The sequence below is a fragment of the Etheostoma cragini genome, chromosome 2, assembly GCF_013103735.1.
Source record: "Etheostoma cragini isolate CJK2018 chromosome 2, CSU_Ecrag_1.0, whole genome shotgun sequence".
NCBI classification, from domain to species: domain Eukaryota; kingdom Metazoa; phylum Chordata; class Actinopteri; order Perciformes; family Percidae; genus Etheostoma; species Etheostoma cragini.
In genome coordinates, this window is record NC_048408.1 from 25,626,935 (window position 1) to 25,647,696 (window position 20,762).

The following is a 20,762-nucleotide window of genomic DNA, read 5'->3' on the forward strand; positions in this document are numbered from 1 at the left end:
ACACACACACACACACACACACACACACACACACACACACACACACACACGCACACGCACAAACCGGTGGCAGCACGGTGCTCCTGACTGACAGCCCGGCGGAGGCGAGTGATAAGCAGGATGCTCAGGTGGTGGCGGCGGTGTGCTCTCTCTGACCTGTCAGTCAATCTTTCAGTTTACTCCGTTAACTGAACACCTGTCAAGAGGAAAGAAAATCCGTGAGTAGCCGTTTTCTTTTTGTCAGTGTTTGCGGTTGGTCTCAGATTTGTCTCGCATTCAAAGTCAACTGCAGCCTACCTGTGTAGTCATGTTGTCTATGTGGCTTTTCCTGTGTCTGTGTCATTTTTCTTAAGTGTCAATGCATTCGTCTTTTTTGTTCAAATTACTAGTCATGCGTGGTACAAACAATTTGCCATTAATCCTGTAATAACTACTAATTAGAAGGAACGCTAGCGTTTGTATTGCAATTGACTTTATGTTGTGAAATTGTATTATGGCCACAAGGGGCGCTGTTTCGCAATTTCGCTACTTGGACATAGAACTGGGACAGATAGAACCGTAATGAACTATAAACTGATAGCAACTTATACTGTTGATTCTTCTGTGCTAAAGTCAAATTTAAATGCAGGGCTTTTACTTATAATGGCGTACTTTTACATTGTGGTATGACTGATTTTACCTAAGTAAATAATATAAACACTTCTTACCCAACAATGCACTGCATAAGGTCACTCCAAAAACTCATCCCAGTGGAGTAGGCGCTTGTTTTAGAAATATGCATCAGAACAAAAGACAAATGATGGCCGTGTTAGAGATACGTTTTGTATCATTGCATTCACAATTGTCATGGGCGTTGCTAAGCACAGGACAACACCAAGGTGCCTCTGCAAGACAGCCTTGGGAAGGAATTTGTTTTGGTGGAATAAGTAGCCTACATTCATAAGTTGTTCAGTTTCAACAGGTAGTCTAGCTAACTGTCTCCATTTACCCTTTAGAGATCTGAGGAGCAGTTAACCATAGTGCTCACAAATCCACTGGAGTTTAAAATTCCAACACAAAGAAAGCGAAAGGTAATGGACATCCAGCCAAAAAGAGTCAAGTCCAGCCTAATTTTTGGCGCCAAGGGAGCAATCCAGAAGTGAAACAACTTGGTCTGTTCACTCGTCATAGCTGGGGGCGTGGCTTGTGGCGGAGTCGCTGTGGGGGGGAAACAATACTTTTTGGATGACAGAGATCAGCAGAGCAAGATACATAATAAAACTGAGCCGGATAGGGTCAAACGAAATTATAAGTGACTGGACGTAAGCTACCTGATTGAGTCCGTTAGCAAATCTTAAATGATGCAATCTGAATGTATTATTAGTGACGTTGTCCCAGGGTCATAAAACAGTTTATTGTTATCCCACGTCTATTAAAGCTATATTAATGCTATCTCGTATGTCTTAGCATGTTAAATGAATAAATTCCAGGTAACTGCTACAGTTTCAACTGTCGCAGTGACGTTAGTGGTAATAACACTGGCTCCACTTGTCTATTCAGCAGTATATAAAACTTAAGGTCAGGCTTTTTTTATTTATTAGAGGCACAAAATGTATCATAGCAACTTTATGGCATTGTACCAAGCAAAAAAACAATCTCAACTACTGTACCTAAGTACAATTCTAAAGTTTTTGTACTTTACTTGAGTATTTTAATTATATGCATTAATGCATGAAAGTACTTTGTACTACAGTACATTTAACACTACATTTACTTAACAGCTAAAGTTACTTGGCAGGTTGGAATTTTCAAAACATAGATAAGTATCCAAAATAAAATGCTTTATTACAGTAAATTAAACCACCTCACAGTAAATACATTTGGTAAAATTAACTCCACTACTAGAACATTAAAACGCTGCTGTGTAGGCTAATAACATGTAGCCTAACAATGACAAAGGAAAATTTGACTGCATGGTGAAAACTTTTTTGCTGAATATACTACTGTACTTTAAGTTTAGTTGAATACATAAGTGTTGCCTTTAATGGAGTCTTTGCACATTGTGAGAATACTGAAGTAAAGCATGTAAATACTTTTCACCGCTGCTTAACTGGGAACTTGCTGTCGCTTCTTTTCGTTATATTTCTATAAACGTACTACACACCGCACGGCGTCGGCGTGCACGCACGTATTCTCTCGCTCTGTATTATTGCTCAGAAACCAGCCACCATGGGGAGTTAAGGGGGCAGTCGACGGGTCATTTTAGTTAATATTTAATATCAGAAAGCTTTCCATATGCTGCGTTTTGGAGCACTAAGTTCGCGCCAGTATCCCCAATGCAGCGGATTACGGGGATCGGGCTTTCAGAGACGGTAGGACGGACACTTTTGTGGAAAACACGGGACGTTAACATACCTAGCTAAGCTAACAAGCTAACCAAAACTAGCTAACACCAAGCTAGCTTGCGCTGCAGGCAGTAGAGTGGAAACGTGCCCTCGCTTTCTTGTTATGTTTGATCTAAGATCGGCTGATTAGTTACCGTTAATCAGTATGAAAGTTTGCCTTGCTTCTGTACAAGTTGGCTTGACACAAATACATTTACAAAGTACGCCGGTATTGGAGTTTTTTTGCATGCAGGCCCGTCTTGTGTGGTTGTAGAGTTTGTTTTTTACCCATCCCCCACCGTCTTTGCAGGCCAAGATGAATGAGATTCCCACTTCAAAGCACTGGCATTGGTGGTGGCATTGCTACAAGGCTAGCTAACTGTCTTAGCTTGTTAACATAAGCTGGTTATTTGGAAAATGATGTCTAGCCACGCTAGCTAAGTTTGAGCTTTGTTTTGACTACTGTTAGCGACAGCTTTTAAGCTGGCTGTTAAACTAATGACAAAAACTAAATGGTCAACTTCAGCTTGAACATTTGCGCACTCAACATTCAAGTTGTTTGTGGTCAGACTGGAGTCCTAGTTGCAAGCAACTGACGGTAATACTGTAGACTAACATTTATTGCTTAGCAAGATTAACGTCACATGCCAAGTTAGCATTCTAGCCATATTTTTAGTGTTATTGTAGTGTACATTCTCAACCACCCTTGTTTATAGCCTGTGTTTGCGCTTATATTTATATGTGTGTATGTGTGTAGACTGACAGAATGAAGGGAGTGGGAGGTGAGTCATCTGACAGCTTATCTTAGTGATAATGTTTTTTTTCTCCTTTGTATCAACTCCCACTGCTACAACTAACCACTTCTCTTGTTTCTACCGTAGGGTGAATTGTTTGCCAGCGAAAACATTGCTAGAGGGGAAGATCTGACCTCTGCCTTGTGCAATCAGAGACATGAGTGTTGTCAGAGAATTAAATGGAATAGGGTACAGGGGCGGTGGTGGGGTTGTGGCCTCTCTGAGCGGCCCTACCCACTTTACCGAGGATGCTCCTCGACCCCCAGTTCCTGGGGAGGAGGGATCTGATGTGGACCCCCCAGTCCAGTCAGCCAACACCCGTCCAAACACCCTTTCCCAAACCCTTGGCTATCCCACGTCATCCTCGTCATCTAAAATGGGGGATCCATCAAGTTACACGCCCTCGTCATCATCTGCAACCCCGCGGCGCCCGGATCTGGACTTAGGGTATGAACCTGAGGGCTCGGCTTCACCAACTCCTCCTTACCTGAAGTGGGCAGAGTCGCTTCATTCTCTCCTCGATGACCAGGAAGGCATCCAGCTGTTTCGAAACTTCCTGTGCCAGGAAGGCTGTGCAGACCTTCTCGACTTCTGGTTTGCTTGCTCGGGTTTCAGGAAAACCAGCCAGGAGAAGAGGGCAAAGCTGGCGAAGGCCATCTACAGGAAGTACATTGTAGACGGGAGTGGGATTGTTTCCAGGCAAATTAAAGCAGCCACCAAGAGCTTTATCAGAGACTGTGTGGGAAAGCCGCATCCAGACCCTGCCATGTTTGAACAGGTAATTAAAACACTGATTTAAAGTTGAATGTACATATTCCCCAAAAACGCAATGTATGTTGTATTACACAGGCAAGCGGAAATTGTTATAGATTTCTCACAGGCTGTATTTTGTTCATCTCACCACTTTAAAATGGTCAGGTTTAGCCAGAAATGTTGGTCTGTTAAGGTATTGGAGAAACAGAGTTGATTTGCAGTCTGGCAGGATACAGAAAGGAAATGTATGACACCAAAAAGAAACCGCTATTGGCTTTGATGGCAGCGCTGTCTGCAGATTGAGGCTGATCACCTTAGCTTTTTTTCACAACTTTTGTCACTTCTCTTCAGTACACGATTGAGGAAAGTGTTTTTGGCCTATATCTATAAAGCCATCCTAGTTCAGTTGTATGTCAGTGTTTACTTTTAGATTTGACTAACTTGACAGCCACATCTGCCTTCATCACGTCTGGTGTAGCGTGCCTTTGAACAGGCCAAACATTGTAGATACCATATTTGCCTATGAACATGCCAAGTTGCATTTATTTTTTAGTATAGAGTATGTTTGTTTTTCATTTTCCCTTCTAGATTATTCACATTGATGGGAAGAATAATCATATTTGCAGTCAGAATTGATGCTCTGACAGCAAGTTACTGGCTTAAGGCTTTTGATGGACCTGTCAGCAACATTTAGTACTGCTCCGCTGAAGAGACTTTTTAGTGGGCAGGTACTGTGACCGAAGAACTATAACTTGGTCTGGGTTCCTGCAGTTATAGTATTTGAGTACCTCAAAAGGGTTGTGGGTTCCTGAATATGTTTTGTGGCCGTGAAGGGCTGTTACAGCCATGCAGTAAAACTTAAATAGCATTTAAAAAATATGTGACGAAGAGAGGATGCAACTGTAGGTCCACACTTGTCACTGGCAATGCACAGACTTGTAGATTAAATTGTCTTTTTCTGCTTTAGTCAGTAAACTACAGTAGGACCAAATCAAGCTGAGGTTTACTTTGCGGTTTAGTATTTTGCAATTTTTTGATGCAATATTGCTCTACTATGTGTGTGTTACCAGTCTCGGAATGTAGTTCATTACACATCACCACTAAACAACAATATTACACAGAATAAGATTATATATTTACCATGAACCAAATAAGGCCAGTTTAAGTTTTCTCTGCAGGCAACATTTTCTGCTTTTTCGCTTGCTTTTACATACATACATACATACATACATACATACATACATACGGTGGGGTTCAAAAGTTTGGGAACCCCAGGTAAATATTTGTATTAATGTGGATAAAGAAGCCAAGAAAAGATGGAAAAAAAATCTCCAAAAGGCATCAAATGAAAGATTAGACATTCATAATATGTCACAAAAAGTTAGATTTTATTTCCATCATTTACACTTTCAAAATAACAGAAAACAAAAAAATTGCGTCTGCAAAAGTTTGGGCACCCTGCAGAGTTAATACCTTGTCCTGCCCCCTTCGGCAAGTATCACAGCGTGGAAACGCGTCTTGTAGCCAGCCAAGAGTCTTTCCATTCTTGTTTGAGGTTTCTTCACTCATTCTTCCTTCCAAAAGTCTTCAAGTTCTTGGAGATTTCTGGGCTGTATGTCACGCACTTCTCTTTTAAGGTCTATCTATAGATTTAAATTTAAATTGAGGTCAGGAGATTGTGAAGGCTATGGCAAAACCTTCAGTTTACACCTCTTGATGTAATCCACTGTGGATTGTGAGGTGTGTTTAGGTTCATTATCCATTTGTAGAAGCCACCCCCTCTTTAACTTCAGCTTTTTCACAGATGGCATGAAGTTAGCGTCCAAAATATGCTGAAATTTTATTGAATCCATTTTTTCTTCTACTTGTGAAATGTTCATTGTGCTGCTTAACAGTTGGACAGAGGTTCTTTTCATTAAATTCTGTGCCCTGTCTTCTCCAAACGTACCTGTGCTCATTTCGGCCAAAAAGTGCTATTATAACCTCATCGGTCCATAGAACTTGTTTCCACAATGCATCAGGCTTGTCTGAATGTTCATTTGCAAACTTCAGACGCTGATTTTTTTGGGGTGAGGACGTAGATGTTCTCTTCTGATGACTCTTCCATGGAGACCATATCTGTAAAAGTATGTCTCTATAGTGGAATGGTGTGCCACAACTCCAGTGCCTGCCAGGTCTTTCTGGATGGATCGTGCAGTCAAACGTGGGTTTGGACTTGCTTTTCTCACAATCCTGCGAGCTGTTCCATCTGATATTTTTCTTGGTCTTCCGGATCTTGCTTTAACTTCCGCTGTTCCCGATGACTGCCATTTCTTAATTACATTCCGAACAGAGGATATAGGCATTTAAAAACGCTTTGCTATCTTCTTATAGCCTTCTCCTGCTTTGTGAGAGTCAACTATTTTCAGTTTCAGTTTTCTAGACAGCTGCTTAGAATAACCCATGGTGCTGATTGGTGGGGCAAGGTCAGATGAGTCTGGGCATTTAAAACCTTAAGATTGACATCACCTGGTCTTTCCAGATGAAGACTGAGAACAATCCATGACAATGTCAAGTCTCAGCTTTCCAAAGGGGGCAGTACAAGGTATTAACTCTGCAGGGTGCCTAATCTAACTTTTTGGGACATATAATGCAAATGTCTAATCTATCATTTAAGGCCTTTTGGAGATTTTTCCATCTTTTCTTGTCTTCTTTGCACATTAATACAAATTCTTACCTGGGGTGCCCAAACTTTTGAACCCCATTGAACATACTTTACAGACATACATACGTGTCTGTGTGTGTGTATATCTTCTGTGAGTCAGTTAAATGTTGTTTAAGCACCCATAAATTACATTTCAAACCTGGTTAGGATGACTATCAAAGGGATTTACTTTCATGTGGGCATAACACACCTCTCTGTGTCAATCTGGATTAAGTGTGAATAGCCAGGTAGTCCCTTAGTTGCATGAATGTGGGTTGTCATTGTGTGTCTGGAGTAGGTAATAGTTTGCTTTAAATCCCCTATAGTGTGTTAAGCCTAGTCCTGGGCGGTATAACCAATACTTTGCATCATAGTGTTTTATAAGATTCTGGGAGTTTCACGGTATATCACGGCATTAGAGTACCTGGTACATACCATGTTTTTTCAATATCATCATGTTTACTAAAATTGATGTATAAAGAATTTGCTTGGCTCCACAACATTATACTATGACATATGAAGGAGAATTTATGAAACGGTTAATCTAAACAATTTTTTGTGTGCATATTTCAAAACTGTTGTAGAAAAGTGGGCGACTGAATGCAGCTCCACTGTGTATGAATAATGTTAGTAGGTTGGTGGATGTATTCTAGCGAGGGAAGACATCTTAAATCGAGTGTTTTAATCATTGCTCGGAACCCGTCTTTCTCAACGGTCTGTACCGGGGCCGTAGGTGGATTGTTGCGTTCATAAGTTTGCTCCGCTGCATGCTTGAAGGGACATGTTTTTTTTTTTTTTTTATATATATAAAGATTATTTTTTGGGGCATTTTAGGCCTTTAATGGACAGGACAGCTGAAGTTGTGAAAGGGGAGAGAGAGGGGGAGTGACATGCAGCAAAGGGCCGCAGGCTGGATTCGAACCCGGGCCAGCTGCGTCGAGGAGTAAACCTCTATATATGGGCACCCGCTCTACCAACTGAGCTATCTGGGTGCCCAGTGACATGTTTTTTAACACAGCTGAGTAAGACTGCTCGATTACGGAAAAAATAGTAATCACGATTATTGTGGTCAATATTGAAATTAGGATTATTTAACACGATTACCCATTAAACGTTGGGTATACCGGATATTGTCCAGGGTATAATCTTTAGTTTCCTTTATCTCACATAAAGAGTCTCTGGATCAGTTATAAAATCGGTCTTACTACTGTGAGTTGGTTCAGCTTTTACAGATATCATACGTCACATTTTTGCTCACTAGAATCAATAATAGCCTACTGTCATTTCTAAATGTTGTGCCAAAATATTAACAATAATCTTGCCCTCAGTGGGCTTATTTACTAGCTACCTAAGGAAAAATCCACCACATAGACGGTACTTTAGAATAGTGTTAAGTGACTCATGTTGACTTATTATACATACAGTTAAACAACAAAACTGAACGCTGAGGGAACATGACTATGTTTTTCCATGTTGGTTTTGAGTGGTAGACCTATTTATCTAGCTTGATAAGGTTTTAAACATTAAGTGAATACAGCGTGTCAGGGGAATACATCTACTACTGTGGGGGTGGGGGGTGCAGAGTGACCACAGGGTTAGCTAACGGTAACTTCTCCAGACAGCAGAATTGGTTTTGCCTTTTTTGCTCACCAAAACATTGAGTTTTTAAATTCAACTGTATGGAAACATTAAGTTTTTAAATTTCAGTGTATGCACACAACTTGCCCCCCTCACTGCTGAGAGGTTTTATGGCTTTGGGAGGGGCGGATGTGCGCATGCACGTGTCATTCAGAACACAAGACAAAATAAGAGTGTTCTTTTAAACAAAACATTGCAAAATAATTGTTTTTTTTCTTGATTACACTATTTTGGTGATCGTTGGGAGCCGAAATTGAAATCAAGCATTGCAGAGTATTGTTAGCACAACCAAGTAATGTTAGAGCAACGGGCAACAACAGTGGCTAAATTATGTCAGATTTTTTTTTTTTAACAAAAATGTTTGGGGAGCAGCAGACAGCTCCTCTCTTGAGCATACGTTCTTGAATGTGCAGTAGCAACCGGAGCCTCTCCCAGCTTAACGGAATGTTATGCTACCTGGCTAGGTACCAGCTTTAATGTTACGCAGCATGCCTTTCGGCGGTGTAAATTTGTAAATGTAAAATTATTATTGTTATAAATTGTATTTCTCATAGCCCCCCCCCACCCCCTCATCAAAAGCTACAGACTCAGAAATGATGCATACTAAGGAAAGCTCATTGTGGGACTGGCTCTAGTGGCTGTAATTCTGCACCAAGGCTACATTTTTGGAAAGAGACTTCAGATGCGGTATTAGGGGACCACTAAGGTCTATGTAAAAGCATCCAAAGACCACCACCAAAGGTCATGGGACCTTTAAAGCATCATTACGTTTTGTACGAGCTCTGAGTCCCGATATCTGACCACTGTGTTTGTTTGTTTTAGGCCCAGACAGAGATTCAGGGCATGATGGAGGAGAACACCTACCCTTTGTTTCTTAAGTCCGATCTGTACCTGGAATACACGCGGACAGGAGGAGAGAGCCCCAAGCCTAACCCCAGTGATCAGAGCCCTTCATCTGGGCCAGCCAAGCCTGTGCCTGGGTACTTACCCACACTCGCTGAAGATGAGGAGTGGAGGTGAGACGATGCACCACTAATGTCTTGTATCACACAGGATCCATGTCATGGATCAACTCGACAATAAATTTAGGGCTCCAGACATTTTGCAACCATTTTTGATGACATTGTGAGTATTGTTTTTTGACAAATTTGACTGTATTTATGTTGAAAAACGCGTGAGAGCATTTCTGCCAGAGCTGGCCAATGTGTGTAAGAGGGGGAGGGTCCTTGAGTGATTACTCAACTGCTTGGGTAACTCATGGATGGGATCTACACTCTCAAGGCCTCACACTCCTCAACATGACCAGCGTTGTTGTTACCACATTTCCAAAAAAATCATAATACATTTACGAGTGCTGATCCGCAGCCGAAGTTCATCCATTTTGTTTAATAAAGTGGGCCGCTAAATTAAAACACAATAAAACGGATTCGAACTACCAACTTTTGTCACCTGTAGGGAAATAAGGAAAAAACTCCAATGGTTAATGTGCAACTTTGAAAGAAGTGTTTATACACAACTGCAAGCCCTCCACCGCCATCCGAGGTCCTGGGAGTACTGATAAAACAGTCTGGTGGACAAAGTTCAATTAGAGTTCCGGATTCTATATTTCTCTGTCAAGTCTCTATCAGGAACAAGAAATCAAGGCATTTGTCAATAAATGAACGAGGATTTATCAGCGTCATCCTGAGAAGCCCGGACCCACTGCCAGACACAGCAGAGGCCTGGGCCAGAGAGCGCAGATACCTGGACACTGATCTGCTTGAACGCTTCTCAGAGAGCAAAGGCCTCGCAGTTAAAATAGTCTGAGTAGGAGAATAGAGCAAAGAACACGACTGGCAAGTGGGGGGACACACACTGTTTACAATGTCCTGAGAAAAAGTGGTGGTAGTATTTAATATTTTCAACCCCAAGGATGAGTTTGGGGGGGCTCGTAGGGAAGTGCTTCTCAAAAAGTGGGGCGCGCGCCCTTTGGGGGGCGCGGTGCGATACCTTGGGGGGCGCGTGAGACCCTGGGGAACCGGCTTTTTTTTTTGGGCCGTGCTAGTATAAAGTGTAATTGCGCATCCACTACAGTAGGCGGCAGTGGCGCTCTCATTGTTACTTCTGTCACGTTTGCAACAGGTTGGCCTTGGTTAGCGGTGTTAGGTCAACAGAAAGCTCCGACTGCGTTCTGTCTATAGCCTCCGTTATTCAACCTAACAACCCCCAACGTGTACAAGTTTTTAACAGGGATGAAAAGAAAAGCGGAGAGAGACAATGATAATGAGAAAAAAGAAAGTCCCCCGGCAGCTAAGACGAGGAAATACGACAAAGTTTATTTAGCGCTTGGCTTCACTGTGACTACAGTTGGAGAAGAGAAAAGACCGGTGTCGTTGCTGTGTCTAAAAATGCTCGTAGCGGACAGCATGAAGCCAAATAAATTAGCGCGTCACTTAAATCACGGTGGGGAGGGGGGGGGGCGCGAATAGTTTTCTTCTTGCTAGGGGGGGCCTAACAGAAAATAATTGAGAAGCACTGTTGTAGGGGAAGGAGAGTCACAGGTAGTGACCGGGGGTGAGTGAGCACATTCAGTAGACAGTCAGAGTGGATCTGAATTCCTAACTATGTAGAAAAGGCTGTCGGTTAAAGAACGTAAGCCAAGGCCATTGGGGTGAATGCATCACCACGGAAGAAGGCTGTGCGTTTCAAGAAGAGGTTAAAATTGTCAATAAAAGCTATGTGACAGGCTGTTGTTAAACTCCATTCAATTAAATGTGACTTTAAACTAAAATAAGACAGCAGATTGTAGTTTCTGTATTTATTACCAAAGCATTTATTAGTAATACAGTTAAAGATTTAAAATGTTCTACCTGATGAAGTTCTAAGACCAAAGACGTTCTATTCTCTAAATAAACAATTGCTTGTGTGACGGTCGTTTTGTGGGATTCTTTCTAAACTGCCTTCACCCCTAAAAGGTTCAGTTAGGGGCTACCGTGTTGCTAGTAAAAATGTTAGTCTGGAGCCCTGAAATTTCACTGATGTTACAAAGTTGAAATACTAACAAAAAGTCACGTGTGAAATAATTGTTTCTTATGTTTGACTAACAAATCTAATTTCATTTGATCTTAGGTGTGGAGGAGTAGTGAGGGAGGAGGAAGACGAGAAAGATGAGGATTGCGGAGACACACCAGCTGGTAGGCTGACTCAAAGCCTGCTGATGCAGACGGCACCGCAGAGAGCCTCGACCAACAGGAGGAGGCCGGACAGCAGGGAGTACAGGTGTGTGGGTGGATCCACAATCAATCAGAAGAATCTGATTGATTGTATTATTTCCTTTCACAATCATTAATCATTTCCAATATAAAATTAGCCAACATTGATGACACCAATATTTTCATTTTTAATACCACCATGTCTAGTGTAAGTAGTTTACCCATTGTACTGTAATAGTGAATTTTGATGCAAATGTAACAGTCTTGAGACACATTTTACTATTTTATATTGTGTTAAAATGACAGATACTGTCTGAATATCGTAGTAAAATGACAAACCAAACCTGGTGAGTTAAAGACACAAAACATGACAAGTCTTGAGATGTGTCCTGGTCATAGAAATTGTGTTTAATGTTCAGGAAAAAAACAGAGTTCATGCTGACCCTTGCCTCCGTGCGCATGAATCAACGTTTGAATGTGAGCTCACTACATCATAATCTCTCCGCTTGTCCTCAGGCCGTGGAGGGAGCCGGTAAACCCATACTACGCAAACATGGGCTATGCTCGCGCTCCAGCAACCAGTGCCAATGACAGTGAGCAACAGAGCATGTCGAGCGATGCAGACACACTGTCACTGACCGACAGCAGTGTGTAAGTACACACAGATGAACCCAGAATCCCTGCATAACTGTGACAACACTTTTTAGAATGCATTTGCTGTTCAGATCTGTGTTTAATTGTTTTTTGTCTGTATCTTTGTGTGCAGAGATGGTATTCCTCCATACAGATATCGGAAGCAGCATCGCAAAGAGATGCATGAAAGTGCCAAAACCAATGGACGTGTGCCCCTACCTCATATACCTGTGAGTTATACAGACACTACTTGCTTAGCCTCATATCAGCATTCAAAATTGTATTAATGTAGCATAACCGTAGCATGAACCCTGGTGACCTAATTAAGATATTAGTGGGGAAGTCTTTATCAGCATGGCAATTGCAGCTTTAATTATTACTGTAGCAGTACATCTGTTTCATGTATTTGTCTTCACAGTATCCTACTCCCATTTGTGCTATTTAGTTGTTGTTACTGTTTTTCTTACCCTTAATTTGTTAATAATTTACACTTTCTTTTCCTAAAATGACATCTTTTTTTGAGCTGCAGATGTGTATAGGAATTTGTGGCATGTAATTGTTGTTTGTGTCTATATACAGCGCACGTACCGCATGCCAAAGGACATCCACGTTGAGCCTGAGAGGTTTGCAGCGGAGCTCATCAGCAGGCTGGAGACGGTTCTCCGAGAGAGAGAGGCCCAGGAAAGACTCGAAGAGAGGCTGAAGAGAGTACGACTGGTAAGTGCGTGTGTGTGTGCGTGTGTGTGTGTGTGCGCGCGCGTACGTGCCTAGTGATGTGTTTCGGACACTGTCAGTGGCGCTGTAATTCATCTCAGTGTTGTTTCCTCAAAAATACTTGAATTATGGGCGCCTCGGTAGCTCACCTGATAGAGCAGGCGCCCATTATCAGAGGTTCCCCCCTCAATGCTGCAGATTTGACTCCGCCATGCAGCCCTTTGCTGCATGTCATTCCCCTTCCCCAACTCACCTTTCATGTCTTCAGGTGTCCTATATAAATAAAGGCCTAAAATGCCCCAAAATAATCAAAAAAAAAAACAACTAATTATGAGGGAAAATACAGTAAGTTGAGAACATTTACAATGTATCTTTTTTATTAATGATAAACTGTGTTGTTCTGTCGGCAATTTGGCTCACAGGAAAGGTACCAATGGGGCAGTGAGAATTTAGAAGTGAGCTATGGCCAGGATGTACGCTGATTTCTTCAAAGGTGTGGAAACCTGATGTTTTCACATCATAAAGAGTGATGTGTATTAAAGAAGCAGGAATCAGTAGCACTTGACAAAAAAAACATATTCGTCGTATTCAACATATCACTCCCTCCCTTAAGCCTAATACTCAGTGCAAAGTAGCTATGATTTTCACATTTGCATATTTGTCACTTGATCTCAATCTGTAGACACTGAGAACAAAAGCTAAATGTGTTTTAGGTTGGACTTTATTAGCTTTATTTTACTAAGATGCTGCTGTTTGTTGTTTTTGCCTCCCCGGTGGGGAATCACTTGTCATTGGTCCAAATTCAAATCTGACAGGTTTAACTATAGGCTTTTTGAAGTATCTTTATTTTTAATAGGAAATTACCGAATCAATTTTGCTTTATTTGTCTGAAATGTACCTGCACAAGTTTCTTTCTCTGTATGTCCAGTTATACGTAAAGAAATTTCTCCTTCTGCCAACAGGAAGAAGAGGGTGACGATGCTGACATCTCCGTGACAACCTCCATGTCTTCTCATAGTATACCACTCCCCCTCCCCTCATTGTTTCCACCTCACTACGGCGCCCGTTATTCAGAGACCACTGCTAACACAGCAACAGTCGCCACTTACGGCGGCCTGGTTGCCATGGAGGATTCCCTTGACGACGACCCGGAATCTATTTTGGATGAACATGTACAGCGTGTGATGAAAACGCCGGGCTGCCAGTCACCAGGGGCAACCAACAGCACCTTAGGAGGAGGCGGTCGGCACACTCCCCCTAAATCATCGCGTTCACCTGACGGGGGGATTGGCCCGCCTCACTGCCCCCCCCACCGAGTGGGAGGCCACAGTCAGCCTCCTGCTGGGGTCAAAGGTAAGAAGCTGTGGAGGGAAAGGAGCGGGGCGAAAGGGTGAGAGATCTGACAGACTTGACTCTGAAACACACTTGCAGCGTACGATTATCCATCTGCTATTTTCCATGTAAAAGGGGCTGCACCATTAATATTTGTTAATTGCAAAATGTGTGTAAAATCCTTCTAAACTAAGTGTTGTGGTGGTGCAGAGATATCCTAGCCTACAAATCCTATCGTACAAACTAAAGAAAAAAATCAGATTCTTAAAAAATCACACTATAAAAATTTTAATTTATTTTAATAGAAAATAATGATACAATAATGATAATTCCCTCCAGTATCGCATTCGCAATGTGAGTCAAAAATAATCAAAATTAGACATTTTCCTCCTAAAATGCAGTCCTACACGTAAACCAACCAGGCATATCAGTGCTGATGAACAGACCTCTATTCTCTGCATCGATGAAAAATAAAAATGCAAGACTTTTTTCCACATTATTGGCACATCTTTACAATTGTACCTTAACTCCTTCTCATTTCAGTTATTATCTTCTGTAGTCCTATTGATGCCACAGTCAAACCTATATGTTTCTCATGTGAACAAATCCCATGAAAAGACTCAAACCAACAATGTATTATTTAATTTTTCTTTTCCGACTTTCATGCCTTTGTAGTTAGACAATGATGCTTGTTGGTGACTATTTTCAGCAGCGGATGAATACACGTTAAGTGCTCCGGTGAATGTTTACATTATCAGGACAGCCTTAATTGTAGTATCATTTCACTGCTGGATGTTTCATTGCCCAAAGTATTGTAAAAGAGCTGGACAAGCCACTGTCCTGGCTTTACAAAGATTATATGAAAACCACTTCCTGGTGAGACGTAGTAGGAGACATTGGCTCTTCAGGTGTAGAATCATGTGCAATAACACGAAAAAGTAAGAAGAAAAGAAAAGAAGAATGTTAGAATTAGTTTGTGTCCTTTAAATTATGCTTCAAATGCAGTGTGCAAAATGCATTTTTTATTACATGCCATCGCAGTCGTCAAATTCAGGTGCAGCAATGGTGTGTTTTGGTGTGTGATGTATTGAAGAGAGACTAGTATGTCACCAATAAGTCTCCCTGTGATGTCTGTCTTAGGTATGCATCACCACAAGCTGCCGTATCACCACAGAGGAAGAGAAGGGCTTGAAGAGGCGGGTTCTAGGCCTCAGGCCAACCTCATGTGGAACGGAGACCCGGCCAGCCAGTACGCAGGGAGAAGTCGTAACTACGCCGACGGGGCTGGAGCCAGCATGCTTGACGGCATGGGTTACAGGTAGGCTGGCACGGTTAAATGTGCTGAAATTTGCTACGTGTACAGCTGTAAACTGTATGTGGTGTTTAAATTCAGATCACTTCAACTGTTTGTGTTAACTGTTCGTTCTGCAGTAGTAAAGGCAGCACGTTGTCACGACGAAGTTGTAAGAAGACACCAGAGACGGCAGGCAAAGGTGATGAGAGTGGGCGTGGCATGGAGGGCCAGGTACCACTGGAGGATCTGGAGAGAAACCATAAGATCCTGCAGTGGATGATGGAAGGAGACAGACAAAGGAAGACTTCGCATGGGTAAGCAACATTATGTTATTAGTCATGATTATTATACCAAAATGTAATTTGTCATTACAACCATTATTATTATTATTATTATTATTATTTTTTTTTTTTTAAGTGCTTCAGAGATGATTTACCAGAGCAAACTAATGTGCCAGGCATGAGATTTTCAAGCAGCTCACAATATCAGGCTAAAAGTAGACGTAAACATGCAGAACAATAGACACTTTAATTATTGTTGAATCAATTTTGTGGCACTTGACAACACTAAATTATCACCTTTTAAGTTAATAAAGCCAACTTTGTAGCAAATACTTGCCTATTTACACATCCAGCAAACGCATAAGCAACATTAGCATTCATTTGGAGTCTTGATTGTGTCCACCTGAAGTATATATACGTAAGTATTTACTCTCCTTTTAGCCCTGTTTTGGTCCCCTAACTTCAAAAGTAAATATCTGTCTCTTTACCACTACTTTCACTACGTTCACCAGCTAGATGCAAACTTTCTCTGTTTGCCGTTTGGTACAGGACAGGTAGTGTACAATGGGTCATAGTGCATTGTAGTATAAGAGTGCTACAAGTAAAAACAAAACCAGTTAAGGGGGCCAAAAAGAGGTTTGAGTGGAATCCCGTTAATCCAGCTGTTTGGTTCTAGACTGTATTTTTGGACTGGTTCTACAGTAGAGCTGTACATCGGCATCAATCTCTATAGGGGTAACACTTTCATTTGCATATTTGTAGTCCTTTGACATCCTCTCTCCCTCCCCTTTTGTTTTTTTTAAAGCGGCAGCACCAGTAGCTCTAGGAGGACGGGAACCAGCTGCGAGTCGCCGCGTCCAACTTCTGTGGAGCGACCTGGAGCCGTGCACCCCTGGGTCTCTGCCCAGCTGCGTAACAACCCCTCTTCAGTGTCGCCTACCATCCCCGGCTCATCGTCCACCCAGGTCCAGCCCTCACACCCGTTCATCCAGGACCCAGCTATGCCCCCCAACCCGGCTCCCAACCCCCTCACCCAGCTAGAGGAGGCTAGGAGGAGACTGGAAGAGGAGAGGAGGAGGAACGCACTACAGCAGGCCAAGCAGAGGTAGGTGTCAAACCCAGTTTTATTTGCATTTCCCAAAATGTCTCATTTGCCTCAGGGGGCTTTTAACGGAATCTGTGTTTAAATGTATTCTTAATTAGTGTTTTGACATGGATCTTTCCCTCTCCTAGGCATAAGTCTGGTAAGCGCCAAGTGTGTGAGAACATGACTGTGGCTTACTACTTTTGTGGAGAGCCAATCCCATACAGAACTTCAGTCAAAGGCCGTGTGGTGACTTTGGGCCAGTTCAAGGAGCTGCTTACCAAAAAGGGCCTTTACAGGTGAGATTGTGCATATATTTTAGTATTTATACTCACATTTAAATTTTTGTCACCGTTTACTTCAAAATAACCGTGCATGTCTTTTGTTTTTTCACGTGCAGGTTCTATTTTAAGAAAGTGAGCGACGAGTTTGACTGTGGTGTAGTGTTCGAAGAGGTTCGGGACGATGACGCCATCTTGCCTATCTTTGAGGAAAAGATCATCGGGAAGGTGGAGAAGGTTGACTGAAGTTTGGAAACAGGAAGATGGCACAGAATTGAAAAACCCATCAGTTTGAGAAAAGGAGATAGGAAGAGACCATTGGGGTTGGATAGAAATTCAGCTGTGAGAAAAAATGAATGAAAGAAAGTAGAAAGATGGAAGGAGCAATGTGTGACAGAAGGGAGATTGCGCTGCATGGGAGAGGCTCGAGTATTAAGGAGTTGGTTATTTGTATGGACTATCTGGATGTCGGCGTCATGCCAAACCCACATAAAGCGAAGAAGCTTAGCCAGAAGAGGAGCATAAATTATTTCACCTGTCTTGTCTCCGCTGTGGATATTCGTGGAGTGCTGTTAAAATCTGATGTTTGACCAGACTTCCACTTTCACTGCAATGGATGGAAAAGGGTGCGGGTGATGCTCGAAGGAGAGCGGATAAAGTAGTCTTCCACTTCTGCTCTGGAGGAGTCTGTCCTCCGCAGACCATTACAATGCTGCTACATTACCACGGAAACTCTTCAATCGGTGCTCGGGACAGTAAGGAAAGCAGGTTTGCTCCGCTCGGGAGTCTCACTGCCTTTTGCTGTCTCTGTCTCATCAGCTGGTGACAAGGGGAGAAGACAGAGGATTTTGGGGAGTGGAACTTTGGCCTGCTTCTCCTCTCATTGAATTCATAGTCTCAAAACAGAAACTTTGTCACCCTTGATTCCTAGATGTCATGTAGTGATCTCTCACATCAACATGTTCAGACAACAGTTCTCTACATAACTTGTTTACCAAAGCTACATATTTTTGATAAGACAAGTATCCTAGCTACTTGTTTCATTTTATTTGAATTATGTATGTACAAGGCAGGTACTATTACTTATTATTGCAGCCTAATTTCATTATATCTCAACTTAATGTTGTATTATTGTGTATGTTTTGAAGCTTGTTCATTAGTCATTTCAGGGCAGCCATTTTGTTTGTCCCCCTCCATAATACATCCCTACACCTCACATCTGTACTGTTTACCTGAGTGGGTAGTTCTGTTCTCCTGCGCCATGGATTTTAACTGTAGGCTTCTCTTCCACTCAAATTCTCATGAAAAAGAGTAGCGCACACTAACGGTGTGCCATCTCTGACCACAATATCTGTTGTTTTAACAGGCCACACTGTCACCTCATATGCGTCATATCTTTCTGCTATACTGTGTACTCTTAAGTAGAACTAAGTAGGTGCCTGCCTGCCTGCCTAGTGCCATTACTATCTAGAATGCTTATTCTGAAGCGTGTTGGTGAGTGGGAAAGCCAGTGTCGTGTACGTCTGAACTCAGCCAAAGAGCCTATCATGTGTCCCGTATGCCTACATGCGTGTCTGTGCAGTCCCAAGTCCACGACTATCAAATGTATTTTTTTATCATGAATCTTCTTCCTTTTGCAGATTCACAATCTCCAGACATTGCAGCTCAGTTTACAATCTGCGTCTCATCTTAGAACACTTGGACATTTGGGGAATTGTTTCCTTTTTTGCTGATTTGGGCGAGAAAATTGATAGAACTCTGGCAAATATAAAGCTGCGACTAGCAGTTGGTTTGCTTAGCACAAAGACTGGAAGGGGGAAGCCTTTTGCTTGGATTTTGGAAGGATTACACAAAAGAGCACTGCAACTAGTGAATATTTTTATGATTAATATGCCAATCGCAGATGTCTAAAAAAATGTATTGTTTTGGCTGACCAACAGTTTAAATCGTTCAGATATTTGGTTTACTATTACAAAAAAGCAGCAAAATCCGCACAGTTTGGAAACAAACTAGAGGATGTTTGGCCTTTCTGCTTGAAAAAGGATTTAAATTGATTACCAAAATAGTTTTTATTTTTATTTTTTTATCTATGCAATTAAATTAGTTTTCAGCTCTAAAACAAACTAAAGACGGTGTTACCTAGTTGAACTGAAAAGGTGCTGTTAGGTGTGTTTAGTTCCCGTTGGACAGAGCCAGGCTAGCGGTTTCCTGTCCCTATGCCACCGTTAGCTGACTGGCTGCAGGCTGTGGCTTCATATTGAACACACAAACATGAGAATGGTATATCTAACCCTTAGCAGGAAATAAATGAGAAAGAAATGTATTTCCCAAATGTCAAACTGTTCCGTCAAACTTCTCACATCAGTTCAGTACTGCAGCGAGGCCTTGAGGCCAGAATATCATAAATCACTGTGCCGACAAAGCACCGATCACACACCAGCTATGTAAGCAGAATGTAATTTGACGTTTTTAACTTTTCCCTTTTTAATGACCTAAAAGGAGATCTCTTCATTGGCCCTGTCATCATGCCGGTCTTCAGTAATGATCTCAAACTGTTGGCCTGACTTGTGTGTTTTGTGTTATCTATGCTGGTAGTTAATTGAATGTTTTCATCAAACAAAGAGGTCCTATCTTACATCTTGCACGAATGTCAAATACAACTTGTCCTGGGTTTCTACCCAGTAAGGGAAACATAGGATCTGAAAACATATTTGGCCTCACTTCAACCCATTATGCCTTCAATATAAAATTTTAAATTTAGATATGTATTTGTTTATAAAAGAAAATGTAATTTTAATAATCACGAAGCATGTTCTTTATAGGGAATCTTTCCTGATGAGTTGAATTATCTATTTGTTTTAATGTTTATGTGCGAATTGCTATGGCCCTCTGATATATTTTATCTGTTATGTTAGAGCGCCCAGGGACAGTTGAATGACGACGTTTGTTAAGAGTTGTTTCTTGTGATTATGATTCAATGGACAAAAACAACAACTGCGTCTGTTGTGTAGTCAATTTGTGTGAAACACAGTGCCTTTTTCATGTTATCTTTCAAAATATCTTTATTGAACCAATCCATTCTTTTAATGTAAGTTTTTATTTTTCAGTCAGTCCTGTTGTACTTTAGCTGCGATCCTGCTTGTTCACTTCTGTTCTGATAGATCCTCTGCTGTAAATATGTACATTATCATTTCATATGTGTCTTCAGACCTGCACCACATGTCCATGGTGTTTCTGTTTTTCAAAGGTAAACGCCAAGATGTCACTGTGCTGGTTCCACTTGTACATTTCTTTTAAAAAGGTACTTCATAATAAAGATGTTGAATAAATCCTTCCTCTCTTTAATTGTTCTGCCATCATTCTTTGTGTTTACCTTTATCGTGCTTGTTCATATACTCTACTTAGGATACTCTGACCAGAAATTAAGATGGTGCCCCCTGGCATTTTAAACACCATGTCTTTTTAACAGAAACATTTTTACTTGTCATAGTAGAGAAAAAAAACGGTGTTACTAACATTAGCAAAGGCTCTGGTCTTTTTAAGTTTGCCAGTGAACAAGCATGTACAATACCACAAACCTTAAACTGAAGCAGCTAAATGGAATTCAGCAATCATTCATTTTATTTACACCTGTGCTTTTCTCACTGTGACAAGTCAAAACATCTTTGGAAAAGGGCGTAGTTTTTTTTTATTGTGCTGGAGGATGTCATTTCCACCGATC

General features: G+C 41.6%; 2 protein-coding genes across 2 annotated transcripts in view; both read left to right on the forward strand.

Moving 5' to 3' along the window:
* The window catches only part of LOC117951881 (general transcription factor 3C polypeptide 1-like), a 45,968-nt gene that overhangs the window by 2,131 nt on the left and 23,075 nt on the right, over positions 1-20,762 (forward strand). The window contains exon 2 of the mRNA XM_034883851.1: positions 10,353-10,362. The gene's annotated coding sequence lies outside the window, so the exon portion shown is untranslated. The remainder of the gene's footprint in view (positions 1-10,352; positions 10,363-20,762) is intronic.
* On the forward strand, positions 2,156-20,386 carry LOC117956464 (axin-1-like). The gene is made up of 13 exons (XM_034891544.1): positions 2,156-2,351; positions 3,245-3,935; positions 9,054-9,247; positions 11,340-11,489; positions 11,939-12,073; positions 12,189-12,285; positions 12,635-12,772; positions 13,732-14,122; positions 15,242-15,419; positions 15,533-15,709; positions 16,482-16,781; positions 16,910-17,059; positions 17,161-20,386. The coding sequence occupies exons 2-13, from the start codon at positions 3,315-3,317 to the stop codon at positions 17,285-17,287; spliced, it is 2,658 nt and encodes an 885-aa protein (XP_034747435.1). The 5' UTR covers positions 2,156-2,351; positions 3,245-3,314; the 3' UTR covers positions 17,288-20,386.

Bases quoted from the DNA above. Each gene is read 5' to 3' on its own strand.
- LOC117956464 (XM_034891544.1), top strand. From the start codon at position 3,315: ATGAGTGTTGTCAGAGAATTAAATGGAATAGGGTACAGGGGCGGTGGT. The intron at 11,490-11,938 runs GTGTGTGGGTGG...GCTTGTCCTCAG, and splicing joins CCGGACAGCAGGGAGTACAG to GCCGTGGAGGGAGCCGGTAA. The intron at 15,710-16,481 runs GTAAGCAACATT...TTTTTTTTAAAG, and splicing joins CAAAGGAAGACTTCGCATGG to CGGCAGCACCAGTAGCTCTA.